Source organism: Nyctereutes procyonoides, unplaced genomic scaffold (genome assembly GCF_905146905.1).
Source record: "Nyctereutes procyonoides isolate TBG_1078 unplaced genomic scaffold, NYPRO_anot_genome, whole genome shotgun sequence".
Lineage (NCBI taxonomy): Eukaryota > Metazoa > Chordata > Mammalia > Carnivora > Canidae > Nyctereutes > Nyctereutes procyonoides.
In genome coordinates, this window is record NW_026575130.1 from 4,754,404 (window position 1) to 4,778,230 (window position 23,827).

The 23,827-nt window shown below is 39.6% G+C and overlaps 1 protein-coding gene across 1 annotated transcript in view; it reads left to right on the forward strand.

Annotated features, from left to right (window-relative positions):
* Nucleotides 1-7,712: 7,712 nt before the first annotated feature.
* ARSJ (arylsulfatase family member J) overlaps nt 7,713-23,827 on the forward strand; it is a 76,356-nt gene continuing 60,241 nt past the window's right edge. The window contains exon 1 of the mRNA XM_055342452.1: nt 7,713-8,105. Within this exon, the coding sequence (XP_055198427.1) occupies nt 7,714-8,105 (392 nt within the window). The 5' untranslated portion in view covers nt 7,713. The remainder of the gene's footprint in view (nt 8,106-23,827) is intronic.

Here is a 23,827-nt window from a genome sequence, read left to right on the forward strand (position 1 = left end):
AAATTTTTAAAAGATTTTATTTATTTATTCATGATAGACATAGTGAGAGAGAGAGAGAGAGAGAGAGAGAGAGAGGCAGAGACACAGGCAGAGGGAGAAGCAGGCTCCATGCAGGGAGCCCGACGTGGGACTCGATCCCGGGTCTCCAGAATCAGGCCGAAGGCAGGCGCTGAACTGCTGAGCCACCCAGGGATCCCCTCCCCCCTCATTTTTATTCTCCAATCACCAACTTCTATTAGTTTCATCACTCTGTCTTATAAATTCATTTGATTTTTATTCTTATGATTTACATTATTCTTATAGTCTTTTTGATTCACATGATTTTTATAAATCCGTATAGTCCAAGCTTGGGGATATGCTACTTTCTGAATGCCAGATCAGGCACTTACTCTTACTGAGTAGGCTTGACTCTAGATTTCACAGCTATCGAGCCTCATTGAGACCAGATACTGAAACATTCCTGTCTCAGGAGGTCAGTGCCTTAGACCTTTGGCCCATGCCACAGGAAGAATACTACAAATCCTGCCTAAAGGCACCACTATAGATGAACTGGATTCAGAACTTAGCTTTTCCTTCCCGTCTTTCCTTTCCAGTGCATCTGAATCCAGCAGTGCCTGCATGGGCTGGCTATTGCTCCTGTCACTCACTCGTTTAAGCTTTAATACCTTTCCCTTCTTTTTTTGATCCTGTTGGCCTGGCTATATCTCAACTTTATTCTTCCTGCCATCTTACAGAAACTCACTGTTTAGCCCTCAACTGTTCTGACTCTAGATTTATCCAACCATTTTTTAGCTGTGTTTCCCATATTGCATTTGATAAATGGCACCAATCTCATCCATTAAGCAATCCTATTAAAACTTGATGCTGCAGCTTCTAAGTCAGTGGTTTTTAAAACCCTATACATGCCAGAATCACCTGGAGAGCTTTTCTTAGCATAGATATTCCCAAATTCTGAAATTTTGATTTAGGTCTTGGGTGGAGCTGGGAATTAAAAAAAAAAAAAGGCCCTAAAGGAATCTGATGAGCAGCCAGGTTTAGAAATTGATATTCTAAACAGAAAATTGCTATGTAAATAATAAAGAATTTTACTTACAATTTAGGCAGTAAGAATGGATTTTAAACTAGTGGAAACTACCAGGTTTTCCCACTGTAAAAATTCTATTTAAAAGTCTGCTTTCAAACATTTGTTTAATGAAAGATCTCTTCTTTGACAGCTCAGACTTTCTGAGTTTCTAATGTCAAAAACCGTGTTACTTTTGGGTAGCTATGTTTACACACTCTTGAAATTTTACTGTCACTCATATTACTCAAGTTATTACAGCTTATTTCAACAGAGACTTCCCAAGAAAGAGAAGTAATCTTTACTTAACAATTACTAGATCAGCTACTTAACCACCCTAATCAGAGAGCCCTTGTTTCTTCAAACAATAGCTCAAAGCAGTCTTAGTTCTATAGCCTAATAAGGAGTTAGTAACGATGAATACGGAGTTGATTATATAGAATGCATATCAAAATGACTATACTAGGACAAATGTTTCTTTTAGACTGCATGAATATATCCTTGGTGACTATTCCCTCATTTTTAAGTACTTTAATGTACGTATAAATGCAAACAAGCAGCAATGGAGTTTTAAATCTTTTTAATAGTCTATAAATCCCTGGAGTGGCTATTTCCACAACTTTTTAAGCCTACATTTAAAAATTAGATATATCTTTTAAGCATCTAAGTACATGTTTAGTTGAAAATAAATGCCTATAAAAGAAAGGAAATAGGGTGAGAGGCATGCTTTCTTACTAAGCAAAAACAAAAACATGCTCTCTTACCAAGCAAAAACAACTTATCTAGGTGTATGCAGTAGTAAGCTAGGGCATTTCTGCCCATGCATGCTGGGGGCTATGGAAATGTCTTTATGGTGAGGATTAACATTGATCTTTCAAAGAAATACTGTGCTTGTGATTTTCTTAGCTTCTGTATTTACAGATTGGTTCCTCATATCCACTCCTTCATTCTACCTGCCATCCCTGGGCATCCTCTACCCTTGGTATGTCCCCTAAAGAGCCTCAGGCCACACTGTGGTGCTTTATTCTGATGCTCCTCTCTGATGGTGACTTCCCTGACAATACATTCTATTATTTCTTTTCTTTTTCCATCACCCAAAGAAGGTCCATATTGGGTCCCTGGTTCCTTTGTCACCTGTTTTCTTCTGAGGTGATTAATTACTCCTTTCCAAACTTTTAACAAATACCCCTATCCCAGCAGATGATGTAATCATAGCATATTTCTTTAACTTAAGGAATATATTGCTGTAGAAATTTCACACCGTGGCAGTTGTGTGATTCTTGTCTTTACTCCCTCAAATCTCTCCCTAAAAATATCCCGGGATATCTTTTCCTATATTTTCATCATGTCTCGCTCTTACCAAAAATCTTTAATAGATTCAGTTGCTCTCAGGGTACAATTCAACTCCTCAAATTTTTATGGACTGAAGCCACTTATTTGTAGCTTCTATGTCTATAAATCCATCCCAGAAAGGACCTTAATATGATTTAGTTAAGTATTTTTCCATGTTATGTCCTGTTCAAAGGACCTCACCACTCTTAATGCTCCCCAAATCAGTCCCAGCCCTTCATACCTTTTCAAAGCTTCTCGATATCTGGTATGATCTGAACTTCCTAACATCATTTGTCATACTCTCCCAGTCCAAATTTTTCTCAGCCAATTGGTCTTCTCTTTCCTTTTACCTGAAGTGCCTTTCCTTTAACTTCTTCTCCTTTTTTTTTTTTTTAAAGATTTTATTTATTTATTCATGAGAGACACACACGGAGAGAGGCAGAGACATAGGCAGAGGAAGAAACAGGCTCCCTATGAGAAGCCCAATGTGAGACTTGATTCCAGGACCCAGGGATCACGACCTGAGCCACAAGCAGAAGCTCAACCACTGAGCCACCCAGATGCCCCAACTTCCTCTCTTCTTTCCCAAATTGTGATTGTCCTTTAAGGTAGCTTCAGTCCCACCTCCTGATCAAGCCTCACCTTAATAATCAGTCCACACTAATTTTATCCTTAAGCAATTCTATTTCCTCTCTCTCTCTCTTTACTGAATCAAATAGTACCTTTAATTTTTATAATGCCATTCCATAACTAGAAGACTTACATCTAAGCCGAAATAAACCTACAGTGTGGTTCCGTAAGTGAAGCTGATGCCTGAACGCCAAAAATGCTGGCTTTAAAGTCAGGAAAAACAGCTAAGTTACAGAGGGTCTTTAACCTGGGATTTCATGAGAACGCTAAAACTACTGCTTACAGTGCATGAAACACAATCCTATAATGAGAAATGCGAAATTTATGTGCTTATAATACCAGTATATGTACAGTAAAGCATAGGGCATTCAACAGCCTCTGATTTCACTGTCAAAGTATTCCTTATGGATGTAGGAATAACCATTATCCATTTCCCACTTTGGCTAGTGTACCCAACCAATGGATTTTCCCTTTGAGTCACATCTCATTTGGTCTGCTGTAGCATGACTATTCTTGTTTCTTGGCTCTTACTACTAATTGCAAATAGTTCTTAGTCTCCCTTAATATTAGTACTGCTTACTCCAGAAATGGCATTTTTCGGGCCAGAATTTTGCCCTTCTGTCCTGAATGTGGAGAACATGCATACCTTCTATGAAGATTAGAATTCTCTAACTCTGGCAGCTGTGTTCTCTCTCTCTGTGCTGTGTGGCTAGAAAAGATCTTAATGTCCATTTGTAGGAAGATTATCTTTTGAAAAACATGGGGTTTTGAAGACAGACGTATCTGCCACGTCTCAGTTTCCTGTAAAAAGGTGGTAACTGCTTTTACTCAGCAGCCTCTAAGGTGCTCTGTCCTCCCATCTTTCCTCGGAAACTAAGGCCAGGATGGGCGAGGTCCTCACTTCATCCTATGACTTGCACCTTGCCTGGCAGCACCCACTCAGCACTCATCCACACCATGGCCCCCATCTGCGACCTCACCTGTTTCTACTCAGCGCTCATCCTGCACAACTCAGCCCTCATCCTGCACAACATGGTGACTGTCACAGAGAATAAGAGCAATGCCCTCATTAAAGAAGTGGGCGTAAATGTTGAACCTTCTGGTCCAGGATTGTTTGCCAGGCCCTGGCCAGCGTCGATACCAGGAGAGCCTCATCTACAGTGTAGGAGCAGAAGGACCTGCCCCAGCAGCTGGTACGCCACCAGCAGAAGATCCTGCTCCCTCCACCACTGCTGCCCCAGCTGAGAAGAAAGTGGTAGCAAAGAAAGAAGAATCAGAGGAGTCTGATGATGACATGAGCTTCAGGCTTTTTTTTTTTTTCTTTTAAGATTTTATTTATTCATGATAGACACAGAGAGAGAGAGAGAGAGGCAGAGACACAGGCAGAGGGAGAAGCAGGCTCCATGCAGGGAGCCCGATGCAGGACTTGATCTTGGGTCTCCAGGATCACACCCTGGGCCGAAGGCAGGCGCTAAACCGCTGAGCCACCGAAGGATTCCTGAGCTTCAGTCTTTTTGGCTAAATTTCTTCTGATATGTTCAATAAAGAGCTAAACTCTTAAAAAAGAAAGAGGGGTGGATAACAGAAAATAGCATCTACCTCAGTTTAAAGGTTACTTCCCTGTACCACCTCACCCACTAACCACACCCAGTCTAAGTCAGCTTTTTTCGTTCTAAAATTTCTTTTGATTTTATTCCTTTGCTTCAGAATACTGCAGAATAGTAGAGAACTTTTGGAGTTTGAGATGCTTCATTGATGAGCATATCTATTGCAGTCAACGGTAAGTTCCACAAAAGCAGATGCTGTGGCTGATTTAGTTAACCATTACTTCCCCAGCTACTAGCATTGGCCCAGCTCCCCAGATATTTGTTGAATAGAAGAATACCTCATAAAATTGGAAGATAAGGAAAAGCAATAAAGTGTGTAACGCACTATATAAATACATAAGGCGGATGTGGGTGTATACTGATTATATATATATATATATATATATATATATATATATATAATCAGTATATAGGGCACTATGGTTACCACATGGTTTGTATTCCATAAATGTTAACATTATTATTATTCACTCTTGCTTGAAATCTGAACTGAAAAGGGTCCTCTTTCTTGCAGAGCAACATGGACACTTCCTGTGCTATGTCATTGATTATCCCCAACTAAAGTAGCCCATCTATCTGAATGTCTGTTGACACTCGAGCCCCTTGTTAGGCCTACATAGCTGAGGGCCTTACCACAGTGCTTTCCAAACTCCCAGTATTCAGTTCACTCATTACATATTTGGTGATTTAACTTACAGAATTGCAAGATCATATTTTCAAGTACTGCTCATCTCTCCACAGATTAGTCTCCACAGACTAATCAAAATGGCCTCAGGGAAGAAAATAAACTGGTAGAAGGCTACACATGTTAGCAAAAATAACTGTATGAGGCACACTGCAAATTTCAAAGGTGCTGAGTTTCCATTTTACAAATGTTTTGCCTAGAAACTAAATAGGAACTTTAGCAACAAGAGGAATTAAAAACAAATGGCTAAGTGAAACCTAGATTTATGCATAGGCAATTGGGAGGATCTGGGTTTTTTATGTGCCGGCCCATAGTAGGTGTTCAATAAATAACTTGAATAAATTTTGGGAAAGCAAAAACGTCTCAATGGCTCTTGGCGATGATTGCCTCCTCTATAGACACCACAAATCCCTTTCCTGACTGAGCAGGGCTTTAAAAACCTGTGACTCTAGTAAAAAGCAGGCATTATCTTCACAGTCAGGACAAGCTTTTACAATAGTTTCACTCTACATGGTTAAAAATAATAATAAAACAAAAAACTGATGCAGTTCCTGGAACTCTTAGATGAGAAATAGTTTCTCTACTGCAAGAGTGCAGACTGGGCTTTCAGTTCTTGAGAATGAAATGTGGAACTCCTCCTCGCCCCACGTTCTTTGCTGGAGATGCCCGGTGGGTAAATTTGGGGGAGAGGACGGGCGGCCCGGGTGGCTCAGCGGTTTAGCGCCGCCTTCAGCCCAGGGCCTGATCCCAGAGACCCGGGATCGAGTCCCACGTCGGGCTCCCTGCATGGAGCCTGCTTCTCCCTCTGCCTGTGTCTCCGCCTCTTTTTCTCTCTGTATCTCTACGAATAAATAAATAAAAATCTTTAAAAATTTTCTAAAAAGGAAGAAGAGAGGACAACTTCAAGACCTTCACGTAGGGAGAAGCTAACGGGGAAGTGAGCCTGTAAAGGCCAGCAACGGCGAAAGGAAATTCAATTTAAAAACTTGTAGTCGCGACTGTTAAAAAAAAAAAGAGAGAGAGAGAGAGAGAGGCGGGGATAAAAGGAGTAGGAAAAATGGGGGGGGGGGAGTGGAGGGAAGAAACCAGCAAAGGAAACCAGAAGAGAGTCATTAAGAGTACGCGCTACGCAGTTGTTTCTCGGCTCTTCCTCTCACTCCCTCCAGGAGCCAGGGAAAGTCTGCGAGCGCAGCAGTCGGGATGGGCGGGAGGGCTCCAGGTTTACGGAGCCCCGAGGACACGCGCGCGCCCGCCCGCCTCGCCCCTGGCGACCCGGCCCGCCTGCGCCCTCGCCCGCCGCTGGAGCGCGGCCGCCGACACCCGAGAGCCTTCAGCCGCGGCGGGCGCCCCGGGGCCCCGCACCCATCGAGCAGGGGCGCGCAGCCTTCTCGCCGCGGGTCCCGCCAAGCCTCCTCTCGCCCCTCCGCCCGCCCGGAAAGGAAGAAGGGGAAGACCGAACCTCTCAACCAAGACCGCACCCTCCCCCCCTCCCGGAGGCGCTAACGCCGAGAGTCCGGGTCCGTGATTCACCGGACACAGAGACGCGGGAGGCGGCGGCAAAGACCGGCCGGTGCCGAAACGAAGCTCAGCGGCCGGCAGAGCGCACCCGTGCGTCCGCGCCCACCGCGCCCGCTGCGAGCGCGGGCTCCGCGGGGCCGAGGGGGCGCGGCGGGGAGCGGCCACCAGGCCGGGCCGCGCTCCGCCCCCCACGCGCTCCCGCCGCACGCGGGTGGTTAGCGGTGGAAAGAAGTCGGGGGACCGCGCTTGTTTTGGTTCCCCCCCCCCCACTTCGCCGCTAGTGCCGGGGAGATTGGCCGACGCCCTGGAGAGGACCGGGAGAAATAGGGAGCCTGGAAAAGTGGAGAAAAGTGGTCAGGAAGTCGGCCCGCCGCGGGCCGCGGGGTGTCTGCCGGGGTGCGAGTCTGCCGGGGTGCGAGCGGGGCGCGGCGGCTCGGCCTCGCGGAGCTTCCCCGGCGAGCGGCCCCCGGGCGCCCCCGTCCCCAACCTCCAGGGCGCTCGGGCCACAAAAGCCCCCCCCCCCACCCCCTCGGGGATTCCCGATTCCTTACTAGACTTTTCTCCCGAGAACTTTTGGGCGTCGGCATTAACTTTTGGGTGTGCGTGCGTGTGCCAGCTGCTCAGGGGAGCGAGGAGGAGGAAGCGAACTTGGACGGAGAGGAGCGACTGTTTTTCCGACGTCTCATCACTCGTGGACGGTGAAGGCTGTTGGAGGTGGTGACAGCTGCGAGCTGGAGCGCAGGCCTCCTTTCCGGGCGGAGGCAGCCCGCCGCCGGTTCGGTCGCCCCCTCCCGCGTGCATGTGGGCGGCGGCGGCGGCGGCGGCGGCGCGCGGTTCTGCGCGTGGTTCTGCGCGTGGAGCCTCAGCCGCGACCCCAGTGAATGGCCCCCGGGGCCCCTGCGGGGCCTGCGCCTCCGCCGCCAGCCTGGGTCGGGCCGGGAAAGACGCTAGCGATGGGGGCGCTGGCAGCCGTCTGGGTCCTCAGCCTCCTCACCTACGGTTACCTGTCCTGGGGCCAGGGCTTGGAGGAAGAGGAGGAAGGGCCCTTGCGAGCTCAGTCTGGAGAGATCCCGGAGCCCAGCACAACTGCCACCTCCCAGCCCCATCTCATTTTCATCCTGGCGGATGATCAGGGATTTAGAGACGTGGGTTACCACGGCTCTGAGATAAAGACGCCCACCCTGGACAAGCTCGCGGCCGAAGGAGTTAAACTGGAGAACTACTATGTCCAGCCTATTTGCACACCGTCCAGGAGTCAGTTTATTACTGGAAAGTAAGTGTTACCACTTCATATATTTGTTCCTTGGAGAAACCTTAAGCATTTAATTGAGACCCAGCTCCTAATTTAAAGGAGTGACAGAGAATATGGGAAACGAGTGGATGAATGAAATGTGGGTATTGAGCTGTGGTGAGTATTACATGGGATGCCCTCCTAATGATCTTGAACGTCTCCTCTCTGGTCTGGTAGCATTTCGCTTATTCTCAGGAGCCCGCTGTGAAGTGCCCTCCACGTTTTTGAATGAGATCTGGACTTGTAAAGTCTCACCCACCAACCAGATGTCTCCAGAAGGGGTCTCCTTTTCCAAATCTATCTTGGCTTTTGAGCATGCTCAGATTTGTTTCAGGCGTCACGATACAATTCACAAACACCATCGTTGATAAGAGAGGTCTGCAACTCTTGGTTTGTTCTTAAATCTAGAATTGAGTCATCAAAGCCATAGATAGGTCTTCGCGGACATAAAAGGGGCCAAAGAAACAGAGGGAAAGCAATGTAAAATCTGCCTACAAATGACTCTCTCTGGGTCTTTGATAGGTAATTTTATCTAACTGGATCAGTGAAGAGGGCCTTGTGTGATTACCAAGGCAGTTCTCAAGTGCAAGGAAATTCAATGATAAATGTTCAACAGGATTCAAATTTCATCTAAAGTTTTCTGCCATTCCTCACGTCTGTGAATTTTCTGTTTAACTCTGAGAAAAATCGGGTTATTTGGGTGCCTAAGGAAAGCATTTTTAATATTGTTGCCTTGCTATATAGCTAACCTGTCACTTAAGGCATCCGCTCACTTTCATATTCTAATTCTATCCTATTAGAATATAGGTCACTGTTACTGATTTGAACGTCCAAAGTTAGCCTGTGGAACAGAGATAGACTGGGAGGTCTGGAGGTCAAGCTACCCCTGGACACAGGTAGAAGAGAAGCCTTAGTGGTTCAGCATATATGTCCTGTGATTTCAGTCTCAGGGAACTCTGCTTCAGTGAAGTTGTTCTTGGAATTGGATCCTATAAAAGTAGCCAGTATCCATTGGAAAAATAAAGATTATTTTGTAAGAATCTCTGTCTTGCAGAGACTTTTGCTTACGGCATGATTTCCATTGCTTAGCAAACTGTCAGAACTAAGCATCACTGCCAGAAAAGAAAAGAAAAAAATCCTGCCCTTTCCTTTCTTGAGGAAGAAAGATTAAAAAAAAAAAAAAAAAGTCTCCGTGTACTTCAGAATCATTTTAAAGGTTATTTGTAGCATCAGAAAGTCAAGGGCATTTGATATTCATGAAAGAGTGGATTTTTGGCTGGAAAATAAGTCCATCTGGTGGCCTGCAGGTCAAGTTGTTCATGTCTAATCCCAACCACTCTTATTTTGGCTTATGAAATAAATGTGTCATAAAACCTCACTGAACCTCTTCAACTAGTTGAGAAAGTTTAGATTTACTGGGACAGCCAATGGTAGCTGTAAATATGTATGTGATTTATATGAATTTATCTCTCACAGTAGAGCATATGCTTTAAGGCTTTAGTCTCTAAACATGTAGTTCCTAAACATTATTTTTGCACTAATAAAATGTCTAGGTTTTATCTTTTAATCTTTGTTTACTTAACAACGTGAAACAGAAATGAAGTTAGAAATAATTCCTAACTTTTTTCTCTTTTAATTGAAGATGATATACAATATTGCATTTGTTTTAGACATACAACATAGTGATGCAACAACTCTATACATTATGGTATGCTCATCACAGTGTAGATAATTTTTCTCTTTTGTCAAACCTTGACTCTCTTGTTCTTTCAATGCAATCAGACATCTAATGAAAAGATTTATTCTCCTATTAAAATTTTCTATTCGTGCAACAAATTGTGTAACTGTTTTATAGACAGAAAGTTAAAATAGATGCTATAATTTGATTTAGATTCTTATTTGACTAAACAGTTGAAGACATTTTCAGTGCAGTTCTCTTTTTAGACTGAACTTTCCTTTAGATGAACACACACAAAAAAGAAAGTAGTTATAGGAGCCTAGTTGTGGACCTAATATTAATTGTGCAGAGCCAGGGATTTTGGTCATTTGTCCTCTCCATGAGCACATGTGTATACTCTCTGGATCATCTAAACTAAAACAAAACAAAACAAAAACAAAAAGCAATAAAAACCTGACGTTATGTAAAATATGAAAGGATTCAAATGTTTTCATGTTTATAAAGAAAGTTAAATGGATTAAAACTGAAGCAATTTTTAGTGCTATTAACAAAACAAGCCTCCTTTTATATTTTGCTGGAGTCAAAATGTAAAAACCTATTCCCTTATACTGCACAAATGTGTAACAAATTCCAGATTTCTCTAATAATTTATTATCATACACGTCTGGCAATGCTGAATATCACACTGCCAGCAAGCATTTACTGTATGCAGATCCCTGTATTGGAGCTCTGAGGAACAAGAGGTAAGCCTTAATCTCTGAATAGTGGCCTTCAAATTCAAGTCTACAAAAATAATCACTCAAAAGCCTAGTTAAAATGCAGATTTCCAGGCCTAACTAGCAATTCAGCTTTAGCAGGTCTGGGGTTGAGCCCAGAAATCAACAGTGATTTAACAAACACCTCATTTCTGATGTTAACACTATTAATACAAATTAAGGGTATTATTATTAAGTGCTAGCAGCCACTATTCCAGGATAATACATTTTTATCTCATTTAATCTTTATAACACTATATGAGATAACTGCTGTTGTTATCTTCATTTTATATAGTTATAGCGAAAAATTCCAAGAGAGGTAGTAAATGCAGGGGTTGCATCCTTTGTGTTCAAAGTTGGCGTGGTGATAAAAAGGTGGACTGAGAAAGTGGCTGCCTATGTTTGATTCATTTCAAAGTAATTTTTCTCACTTTTTGTTTTGTTTTTCACAGTTTTAACAAATAAAGACATGGATAAATTACATCACTTCTTATTAAAAGAGAATATAGTAAAGGCTTCTGGAAGAGAACTAAAAGTTTTCCAAAATTTAGGGGTGCCTTGGTGACTGAGTCAGTTGAGTGTTTCATCCGACTTTTGATTTCCACTCTGGTCATGATCTCAGGGTCATAAAATTGAGCCAGGCATCGGCTCCACACTCAGTGTAGAGTCTGCTTGAGGATTCTCTCTCTCTCTCTCCTTGAAGATTCTCTCTCTCTCTCTCTCTCTCTCTCTCTCTCTCTCTCTCTCTTCCCCATCTCCCACACACTCTCTCTCTCTCAAATAAATAAATCTTAAAAAAAGAAAAAGGTTTTGCAAATTTAGACATGCATTTTATGCAGACTTTAAAGTAGGAAAAATTGGCAATCTGAAATGCATTTACTTTTTTGCAATAATTTTGGTTTTTGACTATTTTGTCATTGATTATTCTACTTGAAATACCATGCTTTTTTTTTTTTTTTAAAGATTTCATTTATTTATTCATGAGAGACCCAAAGAGAGGGAGGCAGAGACATAGGCAGAGGGAGAAGCAGGCTCCATGCAGGGAGCCTGATGTGGGACACAATCCGGGGACTCCAGGATCACGCCCTTGGGTGGAAGGCAGACACTCAACCTCTGAGCCACCCAGGGATCCCCTTGAAATACCATGTTGATCTCCTTGAAATACCTTTATAAAGCAAAGGTAACTCAAATGTGTATTTGTAATAGGATATTTGATAAATTCATTTGTGTTAAAACAACCCCTGCTTCTTGCTGAGGGTAATCACTCTCCCAACTTCTAACACCTCAGGTTAATTTTGGGCTTTTTTGAACTGTATTTTAATGGAATTATAGAAAATGTACTCTTTCATGTCTGACTTCTTTCTCTTAACATGTTTGTAAAACTTTTCCATGTTATTGCCTGTAGATATAATTCATTCATCCTCATTACTGACCAGTGTTCTTCTGTATAAATGTAATACAATTAATTTATCCATTCTACCGTTGACAGACATTAGGGTAGTTTCAAGTGTTGGGCCATTATGAATACTGCTGCCATGAATGTATTTGTATGTGCTTGTTGATGAACATATGTATATGTTTCTCTTGGATAACCATCAAGAACTTTGATTGCTGGGTTATGGGAAAGTGTGTTTTCATTTGCTGTAGCTGCTGCCCAACAGTTTCCCAAAGTGATTTCACCAGTTTACACTCCTATCAACACACACTCTTAGCAGTGTATGGAGAGTTGTATTTGTTTCACATCTTTGTCAACATTTGATATTTTCTTCTTCAATTTAGTCATTCTGGTTGTTATGCCCTGGTATACTATCATGGATTAAATTTGCATGTCTCTGATGACTAATGAAAAAGTTGAGTATCTTTTTGTATTTTTATGACTACTTGAATTTTCCCTTTTAAGAGATATTTATTTAAGTCTTTGCCTATTTTCTCATTAGGTGATTGTTCTTCCTTGTTGATTTGTGGTAATTATTTATATGTTCTGTTTCTTTGTCAGATATTTGTACTGCAGATGGCTTCTTCCATTCTGTGGCTTACTTTTTCACTCTTAATAGTGTTTTTTTGATGAGCAGAAGGTTTTAATTTTATTGTAGTCAAAATAATTATCTTTTTCTTCTTCTGTCCTACTTAAGATACCTTTGACTAAATCAAGATCATGACAGTGGTCTTTTTTTCCTAAATGTTTTATTGTTTTATTTTTATATTTAGATCTATAATTCATCTGAAATTAATTTTCTCTTATGATATGTCAGGGTTCAAGATTATTTTTTTTCTATGTGTACCTCCATTTGGCCCACACTATTTATTAAAAAGACCATACTTTCTCCACTACACTGTAGTGTCACTTTTTCATAAATCAGAAAAATGTAGATGTTTGGGTCTATTTCTGGACTCTATTCTGTTCCATTAGTCTCTTTGTCTATCCTTGTGCCAATAATACATTCTTAACTATTAGTTTTATAATATTGATATCTGGAATGTAAGTTCTCATACTTGTTTTCCTTCAAAATTGCCTTAGCTCTTCTTTAATAGTTCATTCATTTTAATATAAAAGAAGGGAAAATATGGATGTACAAATGCAAATAAGTTGAAAGATTCGGTTTTGGAGTATGAAGTAGTTCTTTTTTGAATTATTCTACTTTCAAAGTGAAATAACAAATGAGGTCATTAGCTGAGAATAAAGATCTGGAGGTTTAAATACAGAAATAGAAAATATTCCTCCAGGAGAATGAGAAAGTGAATTAAGTAGAGAAATGCTATACAAAAACAGGGCATTCAGCTGAGCCCACTTGAGATTTGTGGTCATAAATTTAAACAGAGACAAGTCATAATTTGTTTGTTTTTCTTGTGCCATGGCCAGGTGCTGTGCAGAAGAAGTGTCATTGAAGAGGTAGATTCAATTAGATTTGGGGCTTTGCCAAATGAATGAAGTAGGACCATGGACTCTAAATTGGCAAGGAAAAGGGGAAGACAATAAGAGGTTTATGTTCTCTAAGAAATTATCAGGGTCAATGAATTGACTATCTGACTGGGGTTGAAGTGAGGACACTATAATAAACTTGGAATGCTAGATAGATAATGGTAGTTGGAGAAGTGCATGCTTGGAATCAAAATTGTGTGAGTGGTACAGTTTTGGGCAATTACAGGGGAATGGATGCTAAGGTGAAATAGAAGAAAACATCTTCAGAAATGAGGAAGGCAACATTTTAGAAGGGCAAGGTGTTAGATAGATCACTTCAGTGTACATTAAAATCATTAACAACAATGGGAGAAGCAGTATTGAAGAGGATGGTGAACCAAGTGGTGGAATCATTTATGACTGGGAGATAAGGGGCAGGGTTTGGAAGTGGGTGGGTAACGGAGTAAAACACAAGAAATAGTCTATAGTCTGCTACCTTGCTTTTCAAAAGAGTTGGGCTTTTAAAAAAGACAAAAGCCAAAATTGCCAAAAGTGCCAGTGAAGAACTAGGAGGACACTCATCCGTGCTTCAGGCTCTGTGATAATTGGGGTAGGGGTAAAAGAACAGCCCCAAATTGAGAGGATATCAGGGATGCCCAGCAATCAACTAAAACAAGAAGGTGGGAAGAAAGTCCAAGAAAGAGAGGAGGTCATAGTAAATTTTGCCACTGACAGACTTTCAGTAACAAAAGTCTTCTTGGCAAGGGTTAGCGAGTTAGTGGCAGAGAGGGGTTGATGTAGAGTAGAGATGTACAGAGATATATGGAGATTAGAACCTGAATGAAAGAAGATACATTGGGAAGACTGAAGTTAGAGTGAAAACATAAGTGGCATTGAAAGGCATGGTAATAGTTTTTTCCAGATGATCTCCAAGGAAATGATGTGTTCAGTTTTAATTATGGTCTCATTCTGGAAGTTGACTGAGCTCCTGACCCTTCATCACCAACTACTGCAGCCATACTGTGTACAGTCAGGCATACTGTCAGGAGCCCTGGGACCTCATTTGGTCCAGGAAGAGAGGACCCATATAGGCCTTGTCTGTATCCTGCAATGGGCTGTACAGGCAGGGAAACATGTCTTTTAGGAGTTTACAAACTATTTTTTCTGGATATGAAATTATCAATTAACAATTATTTTAGTGTTGAAAACTCTGAAAGAGTAATTGAATTCTTTTAGCCACTCTCACAGAGAAAGATTCAAGGACACTAAGGGGATTAGGATTTGATTATTCCATTTCATAGGCATGTGGGTACATATACACATTTCCCCTCCACTTCTATCGTAAACATAACATCATCATGCATGCTTTCTCTTCCATCCACTTCTTTTATCCAAAGCCTGATTTTAAGTAGTGTTCTATACACTGAGAGTACACAATGAATATCAGTTGCTAAGAGTTCACTTATTGCATTTGCAAATATTTAGTTAATGCATAAACATCTAGAGAAATGTTTATGGTTAGAAGTTTAGAAGAAACAGAATTTTTTTTCCAAGGCTCACTTTAGCTTTGGGAAATGAATATAACAACAAATGGAGAGGATGGCTTTAAAGCCTCACATATCCATTTCAAAAAGAACAGCTTTATTGAAGAGACCATTCAACAAATAGCTGCCTATTCCTGTTTGACCTCATGGGTTTTTCTGACAGTAGAATCATGGTCAAGTAAGCTATTGGCACACTCTTGTGATCAAAGTCCCTAATTTTAAATGAGTCTTTTAAAAAAGATTCCCTTTGAAATGAACCTCTATTCAGGTAATCCTGGATGAGTTTCCTGAGTGGCTGTTCTGAAAGCTGGAAATTTATCCAGGTGTGGAGAGTTGAGAACATTTTGTTTCATCCAAATGACCTCTCCCAGAGATCAAAGGTGGTAGAAGCAAAAGACTCAGAGCCCCTGCTTCTAACATGAGCTCAGTATGAAAGCCTCTTTTATTTAAAAGTTTGGTTTCATTCAGATTTTGTCTCACAGCAATATTCCAGAATTAATTCCACTGTAATCTTTTTCTGTATTTCACTTTGATATAATTAGAATATGTTGCAATGTTCTTTTATCCTTCTAGATAGTAAATAATCCCGGTAGCGTTACCTCTTTGAGACCATCATTCCCCTGTGTGCTCAATGGCAAAAAAAGACTTTTTACCTCTAATCATTTACTCCTTCTGTCTTCTAATTCGCCCAGCATATTTGCTTTACTCAGACATGACTCTCATTACATCACCAGCCTTAGTAAACATGCTCCCTGGTTCACCACTGACTACCACAGAATGGGAACAGAAATTGTTTACTGACACTTATTGTGCCAGTCACTTTTCAAACATCCTGTCATTTGATCTTCACACCTTCATTGAGGTGAAATATTTTTATTATCTTGGAAAATATTTATGAGATGTTTAATAAATGTCTTCCTTCCATGGACGATATATAAAAGTTATAGAGAAATATCTAAAGTGATCACACAGCTTGTAAGCAGCAAAGCCTGTATTTAAACCTAAATTTGTGTGGCTTCAAAAAGACCCCTGGTGTTTTCATTCCCTCATTCTGCCCAATATGAAAAGTGTAAGCACCTTTGTCCAGTCTGTAAAAAAGTTTTTAGCTGTGTTTTCCCCTCTCAACCTTCACACTCCCCTCCTGCAAAAAGGATGATTCATTGTTTCTTGAACACGTTCCACACTTCACTTTCTTCCTCCTTTTGCCCATACAGTTTTCACTCCTTGGAATTCATGCCCTATCTCTCTTTGCCCAAATGCCAGCTGCTCAGACTCACCTAAAATGCTATCCATCCTGTACAGCTTTCCATGATTCCTTATCCAGAAAGAATTTATTCCAGTGATGACCTTTCATAATTCTTTCTTACTACTTTCTGTCTTTCTACTACTTTCTGTCTGTCTACTACTTTCTACTTTCTTTCTGTCTTACTACGCATGATTTCCACATCGTTCATAGCTGTCACTGGCCCTCATACCTCCCTTGCCAGTCCTCAGAGCAGACTCTGATTTATAATCTCCCATGAATCTCACAGTGCTTCATACTAATAGGCAGTAAGTATACATGTGAAGAATGAACGAATGAATGAATGAATAGATGAATGATTATGTATGTCCCTCTGACAGGCAATGTGATAGAGCAGAGTAGCATAGAATTTATAGTGAGGAAATCTCACTATAAATTGATTCAGTGTTGATTCAGTGAACAAATTCCTGACTGTGTTATCCTGAATAAGTAGTTTAATCTAAGACTCCATAGTTTCACTATGGAATAAGGATATTATTTGTATTACCAACCTTAAATTGAGGAAATATGTGAAAACAGTTCAAAAATTTTTAAAGATTTTCATTGCTTTTAAGTAAAAATTCTTTTAAATTTAGAGCTACAGCTCCATAATTTTCAACCATATACAAACTTTAAAGGAACTGTTTGTTCTTTTTAAAAGTTTTCTGTGATACAGTCTTATCTCTTTTCCAATTTCAATTGATCAGTGCAAAGAGTTGAAATTAAATCCCACATGTTTTAATTTCTATACACAGATTTTTTTTTCACATGATATTGTTAGTTCTGAGATGTTCAAGAAGGTTATTGGGGCTTTTTTTTTTTTTTTCAATTTCTGTACTTGGAGATTGTGTTATTGTCCTTGTGCTTGGAAGAATCTGAATGAACTCTATAAGCTTGTGACTACTGAAAGCAAATGCATCTTTAAACAATGACATTAAGAGTATAACATACTAAATGAGAATAAATGAAAATAGGGTAATGAAAAGGCCAGTGATTAATTACTTCAAATCCTTCAATCAACAATAGCGTTAAAATTTTATTGAATATCATTAACACCTCTCATTCAAATTTGAATGTCAGTTCACCCTAGGGACTACCATTCAGCAGGTACTCAATAAATAGTTTTGAATTAAGATGTTGCTCTTGGCTTCATGGAATTGGAATTTTATATGCTCTATGACCACTATTTCAGTCACACACCCCCTCCAAGTGATTGTATTGCCTGCAGCATTTGCCTCGAACACTAGAACCTGGTGAAATTTCAACATAGTTGAAATCATATCCCTCCCCTGGTCATAATCTTTTAGCAACTGCCATTACCTGTAGGCTAAAGTCCCATTCTATAAAGAAATCCCTAAGCATTTCTATATTAGAACCTTCAACATATGGCTTCTGATAAGGTTCTGGTGCAATCTCCTAACACGTTCCGATTTATATCTTTTCTGGATTGTCACCGCCAAGGTACTTGTACTTTCCCACAAGGGTTATGCCCTCAACTTCCCTGTTTCCGTATAAGCAGGTTTCTCTTACTAGAATATCACTCATTCTCTTCATTGCATCTCTCCAGACCCTCTACTACCTTCATCTCCAATCTTTCTCTGACCACTTTCTTACCTCACACCAGGCAGAGTCAACTGCAATCTTCTCTGTCCCTACAGCCTCTCCTCTTTATGTTTTTATGATATTTGTAATGATTTATGTACCTATTTCCTCTCAATTCCAAAACGTACAAACGCACATTAAACTGTAAACTTATGCTTTTTAAAAAAATTTATTGGGATCCCTGGGTGGCGCAGCGGTTTGGCGCCTGCCTTTGGCCCAGGGCGCGATCCTGGAGACTCGGGATCGAATCCCACGTCGGGCTCCCGGTGCATGGAGCCTGTTTCTCCCTCCGCCTATGTCTCTGCCTCTCTCTCTCTCTGTGTGTGTGACTATCATAAATAAAAATTAAAAAAAAAAATTATTTATCTAAGAGAGAAAGAGCAGCGGAGGGGAAGAGGGAGAGAATCTCAAGCAGATTCCACACTGAGCAGAGAGCCCAAAGTGGGGCTCAACATCACAAACCTGAGATCATGACCTGAGCTGAAAGAGTCAGACGCTTAACTGATTGAGCTACTCAGATGCCCCTAAACTATAAACTTCTTACAACATAGTTTGTTTTTTTTTTGAAAAACATATCCTATTGATTAAAAGGAAGAATCCTGTAAGACATCAGACACATAACTTAAGTTTTATATGCCTCATTTCCTCATGGGAAAATGGCCATGATAATTATATATAAAACCTTGATCATCTTGATTATTATCTTCATGCTGGACTTTAAGCTATCCCACAAATAGTGAATGTTGATAAGCAGACTCTCAATAAATATTTCTTCAATGATTGTACTGAATCAAGTGAAAAGGTCTTAATGAGAAGATATTCAAAAATATGTTAAGTGCTTTATTGGCGACGTACATGAGTTTATTCTAAATTTTAGGAGTTTCCATATTTTTCAGTGATTAGTACTGTGGCTTAAAATTTTAAAGGAATGTTTCAATTTAAAAATTGTCAACATCTGCATCACCATTTCTGATCAACTGAGATTTGATACTATATTTCATAAAGTTAGGCGGACATAAATATTTAGATTGGTAACATTTTAACAATTGTTCAAGTGTAATTTTAAACTTTATCATGTTCACAGAAAGCAGCGATGTTAAGTGGAAGTTATTTGAGAAGCAGTGTGCAATGTGGAAAGAACAGTAGGCATAGAGTTGAAGACCTGGGTCTAAATGCCAGTTTTCACCTATGGTGAAACCTTAGGTAGGTTACTTCATGCCCTTGAGTCTCCTCATCAAATGAGAGTATAGGAACTAATTCTCAGGTTTGGTTATCATATTAAATGAGACCATGTTGGTGAAAGCACATAGAATATTGCCTGACATATAATATAGATGCTCAATACATTCTAGTTTTAGGTTTAACTGAATTCTACAGGGCATTTATTTTGAACAAAAAAGGAAAAATTTTTTTCTAAAGTCTCAACTACTGTTTTAATTTTTTAAAAAAGTAAAAGATTTTATTTATCTATTCATGAGAGACACAGAGAAAGAGAGGCAGAGACATAGGCAGAGGGAGAAGTAGGCTCCATGCAGGGAGCCCAAGGTGGGATTCCATCCCGGGACTCCAGGATCATGCCCTGAGCCAAAAGCACTCAAACACTGAGCCACCCAGGCATCCCTACTCTTTTAATTTTTTTCCAAAGTAGGGATGTGTACAGCCTTACCAAAAATTGTGACAATACTCACAAACCTTTTGCAAACGTTTACTTTATATAGGCTTTATACACCTTTTCTTGAGTATGATATGATATGACAGCCAACATACAGATAGAATTCTTAGAATTCAAAGGGGTGTCACACGTAATTTTTTTCCAACCCCTTCACTTTATGACAATGAATAGGACTCTTCTTTCCACTGACTAAACAAAATCAATAATATCACATCTCTATTATAATACCAACACCAATCTGCCAACCACTTTGGCCTAGTAAGAGACAAGCCAGAAGACATTCACTAGGTCATTGTCCCCTTACTGAGGAGATATATTAATGTGCTTTTCTCAATATTTGGTTGTTCTCAGACTTGATTGGAGAGGTTAAGGGAACCAGATTTGAATGAGAAAGAGGCTAAGGAAACTAACTGGACTCTATGGGAGTTCTGGATTGTTCTGTGCACAGTGTCCAAACAGGCTTTGTGAGCATGGTTTGGCAACATTTTATGTCCAATAAGGTCCACCCAAGAGGTACACATAGCAGCAAGAACCTAAGTGGCAATCAATACTTGAGTAAATCCACGACCACAAATCCAAAATAGGCACTCAAAAGTGCCCAGTGATTTTTTTAACTTCCTCTAGTATGTGTTCCATTCTTTAGAACTACTATTTCAAAATTTCTCATCTCCTCAGACTGACAATATCCTCTCATCAGCTCATTATCTTATTTCAAAATTCCATTGACAGAAGCAATAATGAATAATCTATGCCATAATATTAATGTATACTATAAATTATCTATAATTTTAACATTTTTAATACATCTGTAATTTATCAGAAATTTATAAAAAGATTTGCCATAATCTTGGATCTGAAGACCTCAAAAATTTTTAAATTGTTTTATCAGACATTAAAAAATTATCTTTGGGGTTGAATATTTTAAGATTAAAGACTGTGTTATATCCTTTGAACACAGCAGGTTCTTGCAAAGAATAAGGCTATCATAAAAGAATGTGAACTGAGTGTATCAGACTCATCAGATTAAGTCTTTTTTAGTTTAGGGCACATGGATGGCTTAATTGGATAAGCATGACTCTTGATTTTGGCTCAAGTCATGATCTCAGGGTTGTGAGATCCAGCCCATGTCAGGCTCCCCACTGGGCATTGAGCTTGCTTAAGATTCTGTTTCCCTCTGCCCCTCCCCACCATAGGGAAAATTTTGTTAGTTTAGAAATTATTTAACACACTTGAAAATATAAGCTCAAATACTTGAAATCAGTTGTCATTTGTTTGTTTATTTATTTTCTGGTTTGGTTCTAGTTTGATTGTCTTTCAGTGCTCTGACGTGTAATTTAATCAAATTTTTCTAAATAAAAGATTTAGTTGAAGATAAAATCTTGGGAATAGAGTTATATCATTTATTTGACACTTAACAATTGTTAAGAAATATATATATGTATGTATATATATATTATCCTATAATACACATTCTCTAATTTGTCTATGTATGAATATTTCTCCTTCTCCCAATATGTATATAGGCTTCATAACTCAGGGGTAATTATTATTATCCACATTTTGTATATGAAGAAATCAAGCTCATAGAAGTAAAATATTTTGGCCAAGATACCATAATAAGTAATAAGGCTAGAATTCCAACCCTAACACTATGATTGTTCTATTATACTACTCCGATTGTTGACAAGGTGGCGTTTAGTATAGCTGCATACCTACTCTTTAAAGTAGAAATCAATAAATACCTTATTCTTGCAAAGCCACAATAGGCTAAAATAGAGCCTTTCTAAAAATCAGGAACTCATTTTCAAACTGGTTTTCCCATACAATTTGGGGAAAATGGAATAAGTTCTTATTATTCATTTGTTTCATATCTCAATTAAGGATGACACTATTAGTTTACCTTTCAAAATTTGTAATACTTATATTATTAATCAAACTACACTTTCTCATATTGAGAGGAAACAAATAACTTAAATGGTCCACAAGGGATTTAAAATATAATCCCAGCTCTATTTTTGTTACTATGTTTTGAAGCAATAGTGTTTAGTGCCTGGTAAAAGGTTTTGTTTAAATTCAACTTTGAAAAGTTTTAAGGAATTTTTTCATATGTACTGTTGACCCTAACCTCTTAAATATTAACAGTTAGACATTTAGAATTGTAAGATGTACATGATAGTGCAATGCATAAGAATCACCTGGAGAATTTGTTAAAAACTTCATTCCTCTAGGCTCCAACCAGAAATTTTGTTTTAGAAGTTTCTGGGTGGTGCCTAAAATTCTTCATTTTCAGTAAACAGCCTGATGATAATGAAGTTGCTGGTCTGGGGACCACAATGAGTACTGAGTTATACTGCAATACAGTTTTCACCTCTAAAACTCCATGACTGTTTATTACCATCTTTACTTCTTTATTTTTTAACCACCATTTAACACCCACTCTATGCATAAGACTGTTTAATTTAAATGCCATCCAAGGAGCAAGTGCAGTTAATTCATGTGGCTTTCTTTATATGCTCTACAGTTGAAGACTTGTTTCAGGTTACATAGATCTGGCTCCTGGAAGAGACAGTTTCCCTATTAAGGTGCTTCTGCTCTCCTACAAAATGAATGATAAAAAGATTCCTATTTTGGGTAAAGTAATTGGCTCAAGACCAAAAGCAACTGAATTTCTGAGAACTAAATCATGAAATTAAAGGTGTTAGGAAATACAGATATTTTAGTACATTGTTCTCTTTTAGAACCTTTACCACAATGCCGACTTAGAGAAAATGGACATTTATTTCGAGGTCTTGTTTAAATCCATAAATTAAGAATTTGACCTAGTTTGCATCAGTTTCAGGATGAATAAAGATATATCTTGATTTTGTAAAGTATTGTAGCTGGTCTGAATTAGCTGAGGAATACCTTTAAATGAAATTGGGTCATTTGGTTCAGTAGTCAGATTTGCTAAAATAAAGCAGTGATTTGACTTTAACAATAGAACTTCTCAGATTCTCTTTTCTGATATGGCTCTGAATAACCACAGATGCCAAAATAACAAAAAAAAATAAGTAAATAATTTAAAATAGAGTTTTTTTTTAATTTTTTAGGACAATGTTAAGCCTCACCACAAATCTATGAGGAAGGTAAATGTTAATATTTCTCAGTCTTACAAAGAAGTCTTCCAAGGTTAAATGCATACCCTTAGAAGTTCTGTAGAGGAGAAACCTATACATTGACTAGCTTGTCACACTCATGTGTAAACCTTCATGAAGCTTTCCATTACCAGTTAATGGTTTCTGAGGTTATCACCCTTGATTTTATTGGGCTTTTTATTTTTATTTCTCTGATTTCTCTGAAATTCATTCAGCATTCATTCATTCATTCAACACTGAGCACCTGCTCTTTGCCAGATACTGTTCGAGGCACTGGGAAACGTAGCAGTCAACACAACCTACAAAAATCCCTGTTATCCTGACTTTTATATTTTAGTGCAAGGAGATACAAATAAGTGAAATATAGAGAATACTAGAAGACATCATGCTCTGTGAAGAACAATACAGCAGGAAAGGGGATGGGAGTTAAGAGGGCAATATTATGGAGGTCACAGAAGGCCTCATTAAGAAAGGAAGTGAAAGAGAGAGTCTTGTATATTACTGCTCCAGGCAGACAGAAGAGTAAATGCATTGGCCCTGTGGTAGGAGCACCTTTGATGTGTTCAGGTACCATTAAGAAGCCCGACTAGCTAGACTGATCAGAGGGAGGACAGGGGAGAGTAAGTGGAGGTGGTTAAAGAAGCCAGATTCTGTAGTGCCATGCAGGCCTAGGCAGGACACGGACTTTCACTGTGAGCAAAATGGGAGCCATGGAAGGCTTAGAGTGGAGAGGTGACATGACCTAACTTAATTTTAACTGAATTGCTTTGGTGCTTGTGTTGAGGCTAGATTGTAGATGTAAGGTTTGCAGCAGGAAGACTTGGCCCTGAAATCATCCATTAACCTAGGGGGAGATTACAGGCTGTGGAGAGGGGTGATGGAAAGCAGTAGGCTCTGAGTACATTCCACAGGTAGGCAGACAAAATATTTTTATGGACTATAGATAGGTTGGGAGGAAAAAGAGGAGTTGAGATGTCAGGAGTTGACCCTGACAATGTCAAGGTCATCCATTCTGCTATTAGCAGAAAAAAAAAAATGTGCTCATTCAAAAGCAGGTAAAGTTACTACTGATTACAAATCACAGGACCGCTTTCAGCAATTACATTTTATACTTCAAAGCCCACCAACAAATTAGAGC